General features: G+C 46.7%; 1 protein-coding gene across 1 annotated transcript in view; it reads right to left on the reverse strand.

Moving 5' to 3' along the window:
* Positions 1-18,764, reverse strand: part of cubn (cubilin (intrinsic factor-cobalamin receptor)) — a 450,080-nt gene that overhangs the window by 120,282 nt on the left and 311,034 nt on the right. Inside the window, exon 48 of the mRNA XM_038796451.1 lies at positions 8,260-8,447. Within this exon, the coding sequence (XP_038652379.1) occupies positions 8,260-8,447 (188 nt within the window). The remainder of the gene's footprint in view (positions 1-8,259; positions 8,448-18,764) is intronic.

Here is an 18,764-nt window from a genome sequence, read left to right on the forward strand (position 1 = left end):
TAATCAACAATGCAACTCCACCACCTTTTCCTTTCTGTCTGTCCTTCCTAAAAACTGAGTAACCCTCAATGACTAGTTCCCATCCTTGGTCACCTTGGAGCCATGTCTCCCTAATCCCAATTATATCATTCCCCTTTACATCTATCTGTGCAACAAATTTATCCATTTTATTTTGAATGCTTCACACAATCATGTACAAAACCTTAAGGCTAGTCCTTTTAACATGCTGTGTCCTGTCCCTACTATTTCTTACAGTGTTATTGTCTGATACAGGCCCTTGATTTCTCTGCCTGTCATTTTTCTGATTTTCCTTTCAGTCTTTTTCTCTTCTTCTTGAAAAACCACAAAATCCTTACATAGGTTCCCATCCCTCTGCCATATTAGTTTAAACCCTCCCCAACTTCTTGAGCAAGTACCCCCCCCCCCCCCCCCCCCCCCCACACATCCCTCCACCCACCCATCCAAGGACATCAGTCCCGATCCTGTCTAGGTGTAACCGGTACAGTTTGTAAAGGTCCTACCTCCCCCAGAACCAGTCCTAATGCCCCAAGAATCTGAAACCCTCCCCGTCACATCATCTCATTAGTCACATATTCATCCGAAACATCCTACTATTTCTACTCTGACTAGCACATGGTAGTAATCCTGAGTTCACTACATTTAAGGTCTGATTTCTCAACTTTCTTCGTAACTCCCAAAATTCTGTTTTCAGGATCTCATACCTTTTTTTTTAACCTATGTTGTTGTTACCTGTGTGCACCACGACCACTGGCTGTTCACCCTCCCCCTCCAAAATATCCTGTAACCGCTCCGAGGCATCCTTGACCCTAGCATCAGGGAGGCAACTATTGCATTTCCACACAATTTACTCCTCCCCTCTGCAGCAGAACCAATGACGGTGCAATGAATTTGGCTGTTGCTGCTTTCCCCTGAGAGGTCATTCTCCTTAACAGTTTCCAAAACGGTGCATCTGTTTTGCAGGGGAAAGGCCACAGGAGATTCCTGCACTGCCTGCCGAGCTCTCTTGCTCTGCCTGGTGATAACCCATTCCCTTCCTACCTGTGGAGTCTGAGCCTGCGTTGTGACCACCCCTCTATACGTGCTATCCATGACACTCTCCACCTCACGGCTGCTCCACAGTGTCCCCAGCTGCCGCACCAGTTCTGAAACGAGGGCTTCCAGGAGCTGTAGCTGGAGACACTTCGTGGACACATGCTGGCTCCGGGCACTGGAAATGTTCCTGGCCTCCCAGAGGAACAAACCAAGTATTTGGGTTCTCCTGCCATGACATACCCTTTTAAATTAAAACTTTCGAAGATGCTTGATATTAGATTAAACCCAATTCGCTATGACCCTTCTTTGCTTGTGATGTTCTACAGTGCTATAGTAATAATCTTTATTAGTGTCACATTAGGCTGCAATGAAGTTACTGACAGAAGTGTCATAGATTTGAACTGTAATATTGTGAGGACATGTTTACTAACTTCTGCATCGTGATTGACACTTATCCAAAATCTAACATCGTGGTAGTATTTCCACATGGGTCGTCTCAATTGGCTACTGGAAATCCAGCAAAAGAACCTCAGGAAAACAGCATAAATGCCAAAATTAAATAGTTTTGAAAGTATTTAATTGGTTGTGAAGTACTTTAGGATATCCTGAGGTCATTAAAGTCTATCCACTTTCTAAAAGGCACCACTCAGGTGTGTAATGGAATACTCTCAAAGCGAGCTGCTTTGTCCTGGATGGTGTCGAGCTTCTTGAGTGTTGTTGGGCTGCACTCATCCAGGACAAAGCAGCCTGCTTGATTGCTCCCCCTTCCACAAACTTTCTAAATCTCCACCACCGACAATCAATGGCAGCCATGTGTACCATCTACAGAATGCACTGCAATAACTCACCAAGGTTCCTCAGGCAGCACCTTCCAAACCTCACAACCGCTACCATCTAGAAGGATAAAAGCAGCAGATACCTGGGATCCCCACCACCTGGAGGTTCCCCTCCAAATCACTCACCACCCCGACTTGGAAATATTCCGTTGTTCCTTCACTGTTGCTGGGGCAAAATCCTGGAACTCCCTCCCTAACAGCACAATCGGTGTACTTACAACGCAGGGACTGCAGCGGTTCAAGAAGGCAGCTCACCACCACCTTCTGAAGGGCAACTAGTGATGGGCAATTAATGCTGGCCGAACCAGTGACGCCCACATACTGCAAATGAATAAAATAAATAAATGCAAGTGCCTTATTTCTTCTGCATTTGTAATCAATAAAGCTGCAATACATGGGGACTAACTTGACTACCCACACCATGAGAGTGTGAGTGACTATTTCACTTGAACATTCCTTTGCATTAATTCATGAATGACTGATTGAATGCTTTTAATCTCCCTAATTGCACACCCTGCATCCATTATGGCATGGAAGTAGCTCTCCTTTACTTTCTAATTTAGAATCTTGCACAAATTAATTTGGGCCACATGTTAATATGAGCAATTTACACAGAATTCTTTACTTGGTACTCCAGATGTGATTCCACCGACATCCTATACTATTCCTATACCACTGGTGCGGAAGTCAAGTGTAAATAATAATAATATAATAATAATCTTTATTGTCACAAGTATGTTTACATTGCAATGAAGTTACCGCAAAAAGCCCCTAGTCGCCCTATTACGGCGCCTGTTCGGGTACACGGAGGGAGAATTCAGAATGTCCAAAATACCTGATAGCACATCTTTCAGGTCTTGTGGGAGGAAACCGGAGCACCCAGAGGAAACCCACGCAGACACAGGGAGAACGTGCAGACTCCGCAAAGACAATGACCCAAGCCTGGAATCGAACCTGGGACCCAGGTGCAGTGAAGCCACAGTGCTAACCACTGTGCTACCATGCTGAAGGAGTGCACAGAATCCAGAGTGTCCCACCCAGCCACTTCATCAAGCACCACCTGCCAAATCTGTGGCAGACTCTGCGGATCCAGGCTGGGAATTTTCACCTACAGCAGAACCCATTTCTCCGGAGTGGAAGCAAGTCATCCTCGACTCTGAGGGACTGCCCAAGAAGAAGATACTATTCTGGCAAAACATATTTTACATTCCATTCCTCTTGCAATAAAGCTTCCATTTGCCTTCCTTATCACATGCTGTACCTGCATACTAAATTTTTGTGATTCATTTGCAAAATCACCCAGATCCCTCAGAGCTATCCAATCTCTCACCATTTTAATAATATGCTGTTTTTCTAGAGATGCTTCAATGTGATTTGGACAAGTGGGTGAATGCAGTATTGTGTGGATAAATGTGAGGTTATCCACCTTGGTAGAAAAAACAGGAAGGCAGTTTCTTATCTGAATAGCTACAAATTGAGAGAGAGGAATGTGCAATGAAATTTGGGTGTCCTCGTACACCAGATGCTGAAGGTAAGCAAGCAGGTGCACCATGATAAAGAAGGCAAATTATATGTTGCCCTTCATAGCTAGAGGATTTGAGTACAGGAGTAGATGCAATTATACAGGGCCTTGGCGAGATCCCACCAGGAGTATTATATGCAGTTTTGGTCTCTCTGCCTCTGAGGGTGTTGGAAACTATATATCATTCGTCTAGACATCTGACCTTATTACAGTTAAAATCACATCTTATTATGCCTTTCCAATGCTGACTATTGCTGTTGCTAGGCAGATTTCCACCTGTTGTTGGGCAGACACATGACACCTGTTTCTGGGCAGATCACATCCCATCATGTCTTGTTAACATTCATGTTACTGCTGTTATTAGGCAGATTTCTATGTGTTGCTGGGCAAATCCATGACAGCAGATGCTGGAAGGATGTTTACAATGGTGGGAGATCTAGAATCAGGGGTCACAGTCTGAGGATACAGGATAGACCATTTCAGACTGAGATGAGGAGAAATCTATTCACCCAGTGAGTGGTGAGCCTGTGAAATACGCGAGCATAGAATGTAGTTGAGGCCAAAATATTGTATGTTTTCAAGAGGAGTTAGATATAGCTCTTGAGGTGAAAGGGATCAAGAGATATAGGCGGAAGGCGGGAACAGGTTATTGAGTTGAATGATCAGCATGATTGTAATGAATGGCAAAGCAGACTCAAAGCCCAAATGGTCACTCCTGCTCCTATTTTCCATGTTTCGAAGTTTCTTGCCAAAGTGGATAAGTACATATTTTTCCACATTATACATAGTGCAAGCTGATTACACTCTGAATTGGCAGCATGGTAGCACTGTGGTTAGCACTGCTGCCTCACAGCGCCAGGGACCTCACCTTCAATTCCAGCCTTGGGTTACGATCTATGTTGAGTTTGTACTTTCTCCTTGTGTCTGTGTGGGTTTCCTCCGGGTGCACCGATTTCCTCCCAAAATCCAAAGATGTGCAGTTAAGGTGGGGTTATGGGATTGTGGGGATAGGGCAAGAGAGTGGACCTAGGTAGGGTTCTCTTTCAGAGGGTCAGTGCAGACTCTATGGGTTGAATGGCCTCCATCTGCACTGTAGGAATGATCTGGTTCTATAGTTCTAATGAACCACAATTGACAGTGGTCATCATTAAACTTTTAATTGCAAGTTTTTATTGAATACAAATTCAGATTTGAACCCAGCTGTCCAGAGCATTATCCTGAGGTGGACAATACAACTACATCACCGCCTCCTCAGAGAGCGACAACATGTCTGGAAGAGTTGAGAGATAAAAAAGGTAAAGGTGTTAAATGCATATATTTGTAATAAGAGGTCATGGTGAAATAACTTTTAAATAAATAGGTAGGGTTTAGAAATTTGCATTAGGAGATAGACAGGGCTTTTCAGCTGTTGAATTTCAATTGTGACAATGATACTTTTACAACTTCCTCAGGCTTCATAAGTAAACAAAGGAAGATTGTAAAATTTTAATGGCCCTGAAAGGGGAGGCAATCGGAAAACATGAAAGATCTTTATATCTTGGAAAAGTTGAGTTCAAGAGGCGCTGAGTATAATGGAATTGGAGATGAAAGGGATAAAAGGATATTTAAGGAAATATGTTGTGCTGCGTTGGATTGGCTGTGTGGGGCAAAAGTCCTGAGGCCAGCTTTGCAATGAGAGAAGGTGCAAAATCTGAAGCAGCCGTCCAGAAGCCAGGAAAGTAGGCTTCAATGAAGTTACTGTGAAAAGCCCCTAGTTGCCACATTCCGGCGCCTGTTCGGGGAGGCTGTTACGGGAATCGAACTGTGCTGCTGGCCTGTCTTGTTCTGCTTTCAAAGCCAGCGATTTAGCCCAGTGTGCTAAACAGCCCCTGTTTGGGCTGGATTCTCCGCTGGCGGGATTCCCCCTTGCGCCAGCAACACACCCACACCCAGGGATTTTCTGACGGCGTGGGGCTTCCCACAATGGGGAACCCCATTGGCTGGCTGGTGGGATTGAGAATCCCGCTGCCAGTGGGGGCATACCACACCAGAAAACTGGTACAAGGGATGGAGAATTCCGCCCTTTGTTTCAGAAAGTAGGCTTGTTTCTGAATTTTCTTGGATTTCCACAGTAGAGTGGAAGCTGGTGATATTAGAATTCAAAGCTTCTGGGATCAGTAGGTTTCTTCTCATTTTCAGAATATAAAAACAAGTTACGATCAGTTAAACAAGTTTTCCTCTGGGATTTGAATTACTCAGCAAATAATATCGGTTGTGACCATAACAGAATTCATGTTCTTTGAATTTTGTGCAGGAAAATTCAGTTGTTTTATCCTTATGCTTTATTCTTTTAGTAAATTCCTGGGTTTTCAGATTTCCACAAAAAATGGAACTAATCTCTCCCAAAATCATTGCAGATGCAAGTGCCAAATCGAGGTTGTCAATTCAGTGCAGAGAGTGGTGCACTCTCAGGAGGTGCTAGATTTCAGACAACAGATTATGTTAAACAGGTAGAGTAAAAATACACCTTGGTATTATTTTGAAGGTGGTCAGAGGATCATTTATCCCTCAGCCAGTATCACTGAAACAGTTTATCTGGTCATCATCATACTGTTGTTTGTGGAACCTTGCTGTGTTCAAACTGTCTACCATGTTTTTCCACTGGGATCAATTACTTTTATTTATTTTTCTTTATATTCATACATAGGATTTGGGTGTTGCTGGCCTGACCAGCATTTATTGGCCATTCCCAATTGCTTCTTCAGAGGCATTTAGGAGTCAACCACATTGTTGCAGGTTTGGAGTCGGATGTAGGCCAGGCCAGGTAAGGACCGTAGATTTCCTTCCTTAAAAGGCATTCATTAGTGAACCGGATGGGTTTTTACCACAATCGACAATGGCTTCATGGTCACCATTAGACATTTGCGAGATTTGAACCCAGTTGCCAGAGGATTACCTTGGGTTTCTGAATTCCTCATTCAGTGACAATGCCACTGCACTACAGCTCTGCTTTCCAATGGCCTGGGGTCTATTTGCAGATGTTGAAGGGGCTTATCTGGCACTGTTTTGCTGATGTCTTTCAAGGTGGGGCAGCACAGTAACCTTGTGGATAGCACAATTGCTTCACAGCTCCAGGGTCCCAGGTTCGATTCCGACTTGGGTCACTGTCTGTGTGGAGTCTGCACATCCTCCCCGTGTGTGCGTGGGTTTCCTCCAGGTGCTCCGGTTTCCTCCCACAGTCCAAAGATGTGCAGGTTAGGTGGATTGGCCATGATAAATTGCCCTTAGTGTCCAAAATTGCCCTTAGTGTTGGGTGGGGTTACTGGGTTATGGGGATAAAGTGGAGGTGTTGACCTTGGGTAGGGTGCTCTTTCCAAGAGCCAGTGCAGACTCGATGGGCCGAATGGCCTCCTTCTGCACTGTAAATTCTATGATATCTATGAAGTGCATCAAAGGAGAAATTCCGTGGTACCTTAGGAAATGCCCCCTGAAATGACCCAGAAACCTTGAGGATTGGGGGAAGATTCAGCAATGACGCCCAGCTGGACTGATAAGTCCAGTGTTAATGGCGAAAAACTCCAAGAAGACCAGTTTCTTCATTCCAGAGCTTCTCATAAAGCATTGCACTTTCTCCAGTTCCAGGAAGTTCAAGTTTTCAGTACAAACAAACCATGGCGAAGATGTAGTGGAGTCAAACCATGCCCAAATGGGGCTGTTTAGCACATTAGGCTAAATCGCTGGCTTTGAAAGCAGACCAAGCAGCCCAGCAGCACGGTTCGTTTCCCGTAATAGCCTCCCCGAACAGGCGCCGGAATGTGGCGACTAGGGCCTTTTCACAGTAACTTCATTGAAGCCTACTCGTGACAATAAGCGATTTTCATTTCATTTTTTCATTTCAAATGTGCCTCAGCCTGACATTGACATGAGTACTTTCCAGCAGGAGTAACTGGGTAAAGATTAGATAAAAAAATATCCGGCTCAATTTTATAATCCCAGTGCAGATGATGTGAATGGTTGGGGGTGTGAGGCGGGGTGGGGGATTTGGTTAGTTGGGGTGAAGGGGGTGGCGCAGTGAGCTATTTCCCAATCACCATCTTCCCAGTGTGTCATGTGCCATTTTAGCAGGTACATTTTGATCATCTTCAGACCTTTGATGAGATTCAAATATTGAGGTCTGATGACATCAATAAAACCCCAGTGCTATTTTAGCTTCATGTTGTAAGGTTGGCGCCATAGGGTGATCCAGTGTTGAGGAGTAGCAACTGGCCAAGAAGAGGGCAGAGGAGTTAAGTTATTTTTATTGTTTTAAAGTTGTCTTCACTGGATTTCACAAGGATACATAGGATCTTCCCAACAAGAGATTCCCTCTCCCAACAGCTTGCCAGTCCTCTGTTCTGCTTACCTGATTGCCAAAGACTACCATGTTGATCCTCAGTTGAGGTCTCCTGCTGCATTGGCACTCCCAGCCTCACCATTGCTGTTAGGTTTATGTTGAAATCATGTTAGATGTAATTAAATAATACCTAATGGTTAAAATGTCCTGCGCCTGATGTTGGTGAGCCAGGATGAGCTTGTACCTCACTCCACTGACACCACTCTCATTGTTTGTCTGAAGTTAAAATTGAGGCGTAATTCTCCTTGTAATGCTGAGGGTAGTTAGTACAAGCATCACTACTGCTATCCTTGCAGAATTTAGTGAAATCAAAACAAACCAGGACTTGGACCTGGAACCTTGTGGGTCTCTACAGCTCAATGCAAGAGTAGGTGGTACATTTAGGGACTGAACATGGTGAAGGGGGTGGGTGGGGGAGATTGAATTAATTATCTTTGAACCCTTCAGTCCAATAAACGAACGTGTACAGCACTAACCTTAACATTGCTGGTTCCACAGTTATCAGAGCTGTCTGGAATCTGGAAATTCTTGTCAAAAGTAATTTCAAGGTGTTTGCTTTCATGGGTTAGAATCCTCCAAGTACATTCACTATTGTCAGGAAAGTTCTGCGGCCAGTTTGGTGATTTGAAAGAACCGCTGTCTGCATGGAGAATACCACCACAGGCTAGAAGAGAGGGAATATATTTGTATTTAGGATTGCCAAAGCTAAAAACGTGGATTTTAAAACCTGCGGACGACCAAGTAACTTTGTAAGCAAAGTTCTGAGGATGCTGGAAATCTGAAATTAAAAATTAAAATGGCAGAGACGTTACAGGCCAGGCAGCATCTGTGGAGAGAGAAACAAAAGTAAAGTTTCAGGCCGATGAATTCTTATCAGAAGTGGAAGAAGTTAAGAGATTTAACAGTTTCTAATCCACAAAGAAGTCTGAGAAAGGATTGGCGGTTGGGGGGGGGGGGGGGGGGCAGTTAGAGAGAAGAAAGAACTGATGAGGTGTGTGCTAGGGTGAAGGACAGGAGTGACTGAATGACAAAAAGGGACGATGGTTCAAGGAAGAAGAGGTGGTCATGACGTCAGTGAAGAAACTCGAGCTAATTCCAGAGGAGACATGAATGATAACATCAGGACCATGATCAGCACCGGCTGTCCCTGAAAACAGGAGTGTTGGTTAGGATGTAGAAGTCAATGTTGAGATCAGAAGGTTATCAAGAGCCTTACTGGAAGGTCACGTGATGTTCTTTGAGCATATGCTGAGCTTCAGCAGAATAGGCTTCAAAGGGCATGTTTCTTATTGTTATTGTTCATTGGTTGAAGGGAGTTGCAGCAGTTTGCGTGTCTACCATATGTAAAATCTTTCAGCATACATTAATAGCAATATCATGAGAGAAGAAGTACCAGGAAAGCCAATGAGACTAAAGCATAACAAGTACCCACGCTTGATGTTCTACATCCTAGGGCCTTCAAATAAGTGACTGCAGAGATGGTGGAAGCATTGGTTGTTATCTTCTAAAATTCCCTAGATTCTGGAAAGGACGTAGCAGAATGGGAACCCGTAAATGTAATGAACCTATTCAAGGAAAGAGGGAGGCAGAAAGCCGGAGACTTTAGGCCTATCATCTGTCATGGGGGAAATGCTGGAATCCATTATCAAGGAAGTTGTGTCAGGGCATTTGGAAAATATAACAAAACAGAGTCAACATGGATTAAAGGTAAATCTTGTTTGACAAATTTTTTAATTATTTGAAGATGTAATAACAATGATGGATAAATGGGATGTAGCCACCTGGGTTGTCCACTTCCTCACACAAAATGGAAGAACGCAAAGATTGCAGGGTAAAATGGACATTGACAAAGAAACAGGCAGTCTGCAGAATCCCCTGTATTCTAGCTGCCACAGAAACCCGACAGAATTGTAACCAACGAGTTGCGCTTATTAATGAAGCGATTGACGGTGATTCCCAGGCACAATGGACACAACAGTTAAACATTCTATGGAAGGCCAGACATTCCGGCGCCAATAGAGTTTAAGACAAAGGACACCAATAAGGTGTAAGGAACCGCCCGGTGATCGAGGAACAGCCCCGTTATTGGGGAAACTCAAATCAATCGATTGGGAAGAGACCCAATCGATTGCAGGTTTATAGAGGGTCCGCCCTGAAGGATGCGAAGCCCCTGGGACCTATAAAAGTCAGGTCCCAGGACTGATTCGCTCTCTTGACCAGCTCTGTTGACCAGCCCTCTTAGCCGGCCGTCCCAGCAGAACATCTTAGCAGCTCTCGAAGAACCTTGAGAAGGAGAGGCATGGCCAACAGCAGCCGCCATCAAGTAAGTGTCATACAATGCACGCTACGAGGATAGACACTCCTAACCCCTTTAGTCCACACCGACTGGAAGCCTGCGTACCCAGGACAAAGCAAGAGGCCATTGTTCCCTGATCCGGCAGTTCCCTTATTCCAGATAAGTATTGGCCTGTTAGTGGTAGGATTAGCCTAGTCTTGTAGTTTTATATGCATAATTAGTAGATAACTGTATTATAATAAACGTGTCTTGTTTGAACTTACTAACTGGTGTATTGAGTTATTGGTCTGAACTTGAACTTGAAACTTGTGGCGGTATCTTAACAATACCTGGCAACTCTAGAGCTAAGTAATAAAACAGAGCCAAATTGAGTGTAAAGCACACTCACCCAGAACGAGCAACATGGAACCTGTAGACAATGAAAATTTGGATTTCCAAAAGGTATTCGCCAAAGTGTCACGCAGACATTACTGCACAAGGTAAGAGCTTGCAGTATTGGTGGTAATATGTCAGCATGCATCGAGGATTGACTAACGCACAGAAAACAGAGTTGGATTCTGGGATTCCCGACCCCAATTTTGAGATTTCTGATTTTCAGGACTGCCTTTTAAGCACGAGGGCTGGTTTGGATTGTGAGCCTGACCTGGATGGCTCCATTTCAAAGGTAGGCATGTCTTCGTCCTCCATTATTTTCATGGAGTCGGGTCAGGATTTCAATGAGCCATGGTTTATAGCATCTCAGAGGTGGAATAAATTACAGCCTACATGATGGAACTTTTCTTAAAGGTGAGTTCAAAAGGCCCTCCTCATGCCTTCTATGCACAGGTTTAAGCCTTCCTCACCCCCTATTACCTCGCATGACCCCATGTCAAGGTATGCCCCTTACACACACTTTATGGCCCCTCACGACAGGGTATTCCTTCCACCTATGCACCATTCCCATGTCCCTCATTACCATGCCAAGATATATCCCTTATCCATTCCCTAAGGTGCCTCATACCCCATGCCAAGCCATGGCATCTTCCAACCCCAGTCACTCACAATAAACTGCATAGAGGCAATTAACCCCATAGGATGCAGAACAAAAGCTTAATAAAAGGTCATTCATCGATAACTTTCCACTTGCATTGAAAAAACTCCTTTTTAATACAGGCCAATAAAAGTGTCAATTATCCAGACCCTTTTAAAGTACCAATAACTGAAAGTGCAAGCACTTGAAACATTCTTATTATGTGTAAATGAACATGGTGAAATTGACAGAATTAGAGAGTCAGTGCTGTCAATAAAACAATGTTTTCCTTGGGGCTCAGCTTTTTCCACAGTCTAATAGATTTCTGGGCTGTCAACCAAACATTATTAAGCATTATTGGCTGAGAGCATACTTTGGCATGGGGTGGGGGATGGCAAGAAAGGTCATGGGGTTGGGGGAAAACCTTGACATGGAGGCATGAGTAGGCATATTTTTCATGGAGGCTGTGTCGGAAGTGATGGGGTGTGAGACATGAGGGCTAGAGTACCTTACCTTTTTCATTATAACTGGGGAAAAGTCCCATAACACTGAGACAGGCCTCATAAATAGCATGCCTTGGCAACTAGCAGCCAAACAAACAAACAACACCAATGAAAATCTCCGCTCTCCTCGCACTTTCTAAACCCAGATGGGCTGAGCCGGGAAGTTTTCCAACTCCCACCAACTGTCCCAAGGATGAAAATCCAGCCCAAAGAGACTGGAACTTAGATATGTAATAAGTGATTGGGCAAACATTCAGCATATAAAGCATACTGTGGAAAAATGTGAGATTATGCATTTAAAAAGGAAGATTAGAAAAGCAGAATATTATTTAAATGGACAGGGATTACAACATTTTGTTCTACGGAAGAGTTTGGTTGTCCTCATACATAAATCACAAACCATTAGCTTTTAGGTACAGAAAGTAATTGGGAAGACCAATGGAATGTAAGTCTTTATTCTAAGTGCAATGGAGAATATAAGTACAGAAGTCTTGATACAACTTAACACGATATTGGTGAGGCCACACCTAGAGCACTGAGTCCAGCTTTGGTTTCCTTTCTGGAGAAGTGACATACTTGCATTGAGGCAATTGAGAGAAGGTTCCCTCAGTTGATTATTGGGATGAAACGGTTGTGTTTGGAGGCAAGCAGACTGGGCATAGACTCATGAGAGTTTGGAAGAATGAGAGGTAAGCTTATTGAAATATAAAAGATTGTAAGGGGGATTGACAAAGTAGATGCTGAGAAGAGTTTCTCCTCATGGGACAACTTAGAGGTTGTTTTCGTTAGAGAGAAGAAGGTTAAGAGGTGACTTAATAGAGGCATACAAAATGATCAGAGGGTTAGATAGGGTGGACAGCGAGAGCCTTCTCCCGCGGATGGGGGTGGATAGCACGAGGGGACATAGCCTTAAATTGAGGGGTAATAGATATAGGACAGAGGTCAGAGGTGGGTTTTTTACGCAAAGAGTGGTGAGACCGTGGAATGCCCTACCTGCAACAGTAGTATGTATTATGTATTGAGGGCATTTAAAAGTTTATTGGATAAGCATATGGATGATAAGGGCATAGTGTAGGTTAGATGGCCTTTAGTTTTTTTTTCCATGTCGGTGCAACATCGAGGGCCGAAGGGCCTGTACTGCGCTGTATCGTTCTATGTAACAGTTTCAGAATATAGGATTTCAAATGGATATGAGGAGCAATTTCTTCTCCTGGAGCGCCGTTAGGCTTTGGAATTGTCTACCCTCAGGAACAGTGGAGGCTGGGTCATTGAATATATTCAAGGGTGAGTTGGACAGATGTTTGAGCAATAAAGAGGTCAAGGGTTATAGTGGCATGGAGGAAAATGGAACTGAATGATGAAGCAGGTTTGAGGAGCTGAATGGCCTACTCCTATTCCTATTTATTACATTCTTATGTTCGTGCAAATGGAAGGATATGCATAGGCTCATAACTTCCCCAGAGTGGCAATCTCCAGTGGATTTCCACTCTGAATCAACTTACCCTTCCTAAAATTCAAAAGCCCCTGTCTCGCCCAACCGTCCTCACTGGCTGGATCTGGGGGCAGGGGAACGGGGCTGGGATGGTGGTGGGGATAGTTGCGGGGATCTTCTAGGGATTCATGGGGGGGGTAGCAGGGTAGCAGGGGGTAGCAGGGTAGCATGGTGGTTAGCATAAATGCTTCACAGCTCCAGGGTCCCAGGTTCGATTCTCGGCTGGGTCACTGTCTGTGTGGAGTCTGCACGTCCTCCCCCTGTGTGCGTGGGTTTCCTCCGGGTGCTCCGGTTTCCTCCCACAGTCCAAAGATATGCGGGTTAGGTGGATTGGCCATGCTAAATTATCCGTAGTGTCCTAATAAAAGTAAGGTTAAGGGGGGGGTTGTTGGGTTACGGGTATAGGGTGGATACGTGGGTTTGAGTAGGGTGATCATGGCTCGGCACAACATTGAGGGCCGAAGGGCCTGTTCTGTGCTGTACTGTTCTATGTTCTATGTTCTATGCGTGTGGAGGGTGTCAAATGCAACACTGGGTCCTGTGTTTAAAATAGTTGAGAAGTCAGAAGTGATTTTATTTTGTCCTAACTATCAGGTTAAAACTGGGCAGAGCCCTCCAAAGTTAGCAATTTAAATCATTTCTGTCGGATGTTTTTCCAACGCAGTGCAAGTTAGAGCTTCTGGACAATTGCCAGGTAAACCTTGGCACGGCACTTCCGAGAGTGATTCTCCTCATTGGTGTACCCCCTAAATGCGACACTGGAGAACCAGGAAGTTATGAATATCATTATTTGGAATATACAACACAGTAACAGGGAGTTGGTTCAATCAATCTGTTCCGGTGTTTATGCTCCACTCAAGCCTCCTCCCATCCTTCCTCATTTAACTCCCCAGGAGAAATGCTTCCTTCTTTCCATTCCATTCTATAAAAAGAATATTCGCCCATTAGGTGTTTTTTTAGTTGAGAGATCTAAAGTCAAAGACGGTTAGCTAGTTAGAGACACTGATAGGTTTTCTTTACAACCAATGAATGTTAATAAAAAATACATTTGTTTTGCTGGGTATATTTCCTCGTACTCTAAGCTGATCTCTGAAAATGTATTTTCCGAAACACAAAAACACACTAGAATCGAACACTGGACGTTTTCCAAGTACACATTCCACAAAAAACAGCTGCAATTCTGCGCAGCTCTATTTTTCTTTTTAATTAGGGACAAGAAAGTTCTCATCAATGCACACTTTGAAGATTTTTTTGCAGCAAAAAATCCTCAAACCATTATAATTTCCTGTCCCTCACGTTTCAATTACGGCACTGGAGAAAAGGTAAGAAAACAATAGGTGTATACTTTTGACAGGCTCGATGTGAAAACACTGCAGAAATTTCAAATTGCAACCTCTTAGTAAATCTGCATATTAGAGAATTTATCAGAACATTGTTTAATTATAAAGTTGGTGATTTGAAATAATGTGTAGCATTCCACTATTTTTTGTAAGCTTTCATAATTCTTGTTTTAATAAAATGTTCTGATAAAATCATTAAACTCATCAGAAATGTAAATATCTAATATGGTTAACATAGTACTGTAATGATAGGCAGACACGTAATCAGAACAGGACACAACCAATGGGTAATCAGGACAACCAGAGGTGGCATCACCACAAGAGGGCACCACACGACCACTATCAAAAGGACAAGGCACACAGGCCCGGGCCGGGATTCTCCCCTACCCGGTGGGGCGGGGGTCCCAGCATGGTGGAGTGGTGCCAACCACTCCGGCGTCGGGCCTCCCCAAAGGTGCGGAATTCTCTGCACCTTTAGAGGCTAGGCCCGCGCCGGAGTGGTTGGCGCCACGCCGACTGGCGCCAAAACTGGCGCCAATGGCCTTTGACGCCGGCCGGCCGGCATCAGGGCTGGCCGAAAGACCTTTGCCGGTTTGTGCATGCGCCGGTGAGTCAGCGGCTGCTGATGTCACCACCGGCGCATGTGCGGTAGGGGGCGTCGCTTCTGCCTCCGCCATGGTGGAGGCCGTGGCGGCAGCGGAAGAAAAAGAGTGCCCCCACAGCACTGGCCCGCCCGCCGATCGGTGGGCCCCGATCGTGGGCCAGGCCACCGTGGGGGCACACCCGGGGTCCGATCGCCCCACGAACCCCCCAGGACCTCGGGGGCCCGCTTGCGCCGCCAATTCCGCCGCCACCAGAAGTTATTGAAACTACGTCAGCAGGAGAGGCCTGTCAGTGGCGGGACTTCGGCCCATCGCGGGCTGGAGAATTGCCGCGGGGGGCACGCCGAACGGCGCAGCGCGATTCCCGCTCCCGCCGATTCCCGAGTGGCTGAGAATTCCGGCCACGGCGGGGGCGGGATTTACGCCGGCCCCGGCCGATTCTCCGACCCTGTGGGGGGTCGGAGAATTCCGTCCCCTGTCTCTTCCACCGGCAGAAACCGAGAGAGCAAGACGTGTGTGGTTAACAGCACCGTCACACCATATCATGTGGTCTGGAGCAAGCTCATATAGTTAGTAGAGTATACTGTGTTACTGGAGTCAGATTAGTAGAGTTTAGAACTCATTTAGGAGATTTGTTAATCGCTCAATAAATACATTCAACTTACCTCAGAGTTTGGAGTATCCTTCAGCAACGCCTACACCAAGTAGCATCTTATGTTACTCAAAGTAATACAACAACACATGGTACAGGAGTGGCTACTCAATCTCCCTAGTTCAACTCAGTAAGGCCAGAGACAAACTCAGACAAACAGCTACCGAATCCACGCATGCTGGACAAGATACTGCCTCCTCATCAACTCAGGACCACCGGTAATCTTAGTGCTGACTGGCGTTCATTAAAACAAAAATTCCAACAATATATAGAAGCATCCGACTTGAACGGCGCAACCGATGCACGGAAGATAGGTCTCCTACTGACCACTGCGGGTGACCATGTGACAGAGAACTCCAACTCGCTTTAATACACAGAAGGGCAGGACAAAACAAAATACCAAACTATCCTGGAAAAATTCGACAGCCACGGCGAGGTTGACACGAACAAAATATTTGAGGCTACATCTTTAAACAAAGGATGCAAGATAAAGATGAATCCTTCAATAGTTATCTCATTAACCTTAGATTGCCAGCACAATCCTGCAACTTTGGTGACATAACTGACTCCATGATCAGAGACTGTGGTGATACAACCACTGTAGATATGTGTACTGCAGTAGGGGGATGTATGGCCATACCTGTAATACAGGTTTCTCCGGTAAGCCCCTACCGGCTAGCTCCGCCCACAGGGAGCTTGTGTTGTGTATAAATATGCGCTAGATTCACTGAGATACTATTCTACAGCTGCCGCTGGAGGAATAGCATCTCACAGCAATAAAGCCTCTCTTGTACTTCACTCGAGTCTTTGTGTACAATTGTTAGCGCCATAATTTATTGCAGTGAGATTTTCCTTACACCATGGACATCAGGATCAAACCTGACCGCCTGCAGCTAGATCCGCAGTCGCCCCACGCCAAGAAAGACTTTGTTCACTGGCTTGCAGTCTTCGAGGCCTACATCACTTCAGCGGACCCTCCCCCGACGGAGGCTCAATAACAACAGCTTCTCTACTCAAGACTCAGCTCCAGCATCTTGCCGCTAATTCGAGATGCGCCTGACTACGCCAGGGCCATGGAACTGCTCAAGGAAAACTACGCACAGTCAATGAACACCCTGTTTGCAAGACATCTACTCTCTACTCGCGTCCAACAGCCGGGTGAGTCGATTGAGGACTTCTGGAGGGCCCTTATACCTCTAGTACGAGACTGCGACTGCCAGGCCCTCACGGCCACGGAACATTCGAACTTACTCATGCGGGGTGCCTTTGTTACGGGCATTGCATCGGGCACCATCCAGCAACGACTGCTGGAAGGGGCCGCCCTCGATCTCGTGGCTACAAAAACTCTGGCGCTATCAGTGACGGCCACCTCCCGCAGTGCGCGATCCTACCCTGCCAACCACTCGGCCCACCCGTCCTACCCCTCGTGGACCCCGCAACCGGCCCCCCCAGCAGCCGCCCCCGCGCACTACGCCTGCGCTGCTCGCCGCACCGCGCACCCCGGGGTCCCCGATGCTACTTCTATGGCCAGCAGAAGCATCCCCGCCAGCGCTGCCCGGCCCGCTCTGTGACCTGCAAAGCTTGTGGCAAGAAAGGCCACTTTGCAGCGGTGTGTCAGTCCCGGACAGTTGCCGCTATCGCGCCTGCATTCCCCCCCTCGCCTCATCCGATCGCACAATGGACCCTGCCGTCCACTGCCCCCGCCCCACGTGCGATCAGTGGGCGCCGCCATCTTTCGCTGCCCCACCATGTGCGCACCATGGGCGCCGCCATCTTCGCCCCCCCCGCCTCCATGTGCGTTCCATTGGCACCGCCATCTTGTCCCGCCCCACAACGTGCGCTCCATGGGCGCCGCCCTTTTGTCCACCGACATCTTCTTCCACACAGGTACTCCAGACGCCGCCATTTTGTCCTCCCCTCGAGTCGGGACTACGGGACCCAGGTCGCTGCCGCTACTCGTCGGACTCATCAGACTCGTCGGCCGATCGCCTGCTACTCGCCTCCGTTACGCTCGACCAGTCCTGTCCTCGCAACCTGGCACCCTCTTCTACGACGGTGCTCGTCAACGTCCACGTGATCTCCTGCCTCATCATCTCCGGGGGCACCGAGAGCTTCATTCCCCTGGACATGGTAAGGCGCTACTCCCTGGCGGTCCACCCCGCCAACCGGCAGATCTCCCTTGCCTCCGGTTCCCACTCTGTCCAATCCGGGGCTACTGCCTGGTTAAACTTACTGTACAGGGCATGGAATTCGACTGTTTCCGCCTGTACATTCTCCCCAACCTCTGCGCGTCACTCTTACTAGGCATGGACTTTCAATGCAACCTCCAGAGCCTCACCCTCAAATTCGGCGGACCCCTACCTTCCCTCACTGTTTGCGGCCTCGCTACCTTCAAGGTCGAGCCTCCCTCCCTCTTTGCCAATCTGACCGTAGATTGCAAGCCCGTCGCCACCAGAGCAGATGGTACAGCACCCAGAACAAGACCTTCATCAGGTCCGAAGTCCAGCGGCTGCTTCGGGAGGGTATCATCGAGGCCAGCAACAGTCCTTGGAGAGCCCAGGTGGTAGTGGTTAAGACCATGGAGAAGCACAGGATGGTCATGGACTACAGCCAGATCATCAACCGGTATGCGCAGCTCGACGCGTACCCCCTCCCTCGCATATCTGATATGGTCAATCAGATTGCACAGTACCGCGTCTTCTCTACAATTGACCTGAAATCCACCTACCACCAGCTCCCCATCCGTAAATCGGACCGTCCCTACACTGCCTTCGAGGCGGACGGTCGCCTGTACCAGCCGCCTGGTAGGGTTCCCTTTGGCGTCACAAATGGGGTCTCGGTATTTCAATGAGAAATGGACCAAATGGTTGACCGGTACGGACTGCAGGCCACGTTTCCGTACTTAGACAATGCCACCATCTGTGGCCATGATCAGCAGGACCATGACGCCAACCTTGCTAAATTCCTCCACACTGCATCCCTCCTTAACCTCACGTATAACAAGGAGAAGTGTGTGTTCTGCACAGGCCGTTTGGCCATCCTTGGCTAAGTAGTCCAAAACGGACTATTGGGGCCCGACCCCGACCG

The sequence above is a fragment of the Scyliorhinus canicula genome, chromosome 5 (genome assembly GCF_902713615.1).
Source record: "Scyliorhinus canicula chromosome 5, sScyCan1.1, whole genome shotgun sequence".
Taxonomy (NCBI): Eukaryota; Metazoa; Chordata; class Chondrichthyes; order Carcharhiniformes; family Scyliorhinidae; genus Scyliorhinus; species Scyliorhinus canicula.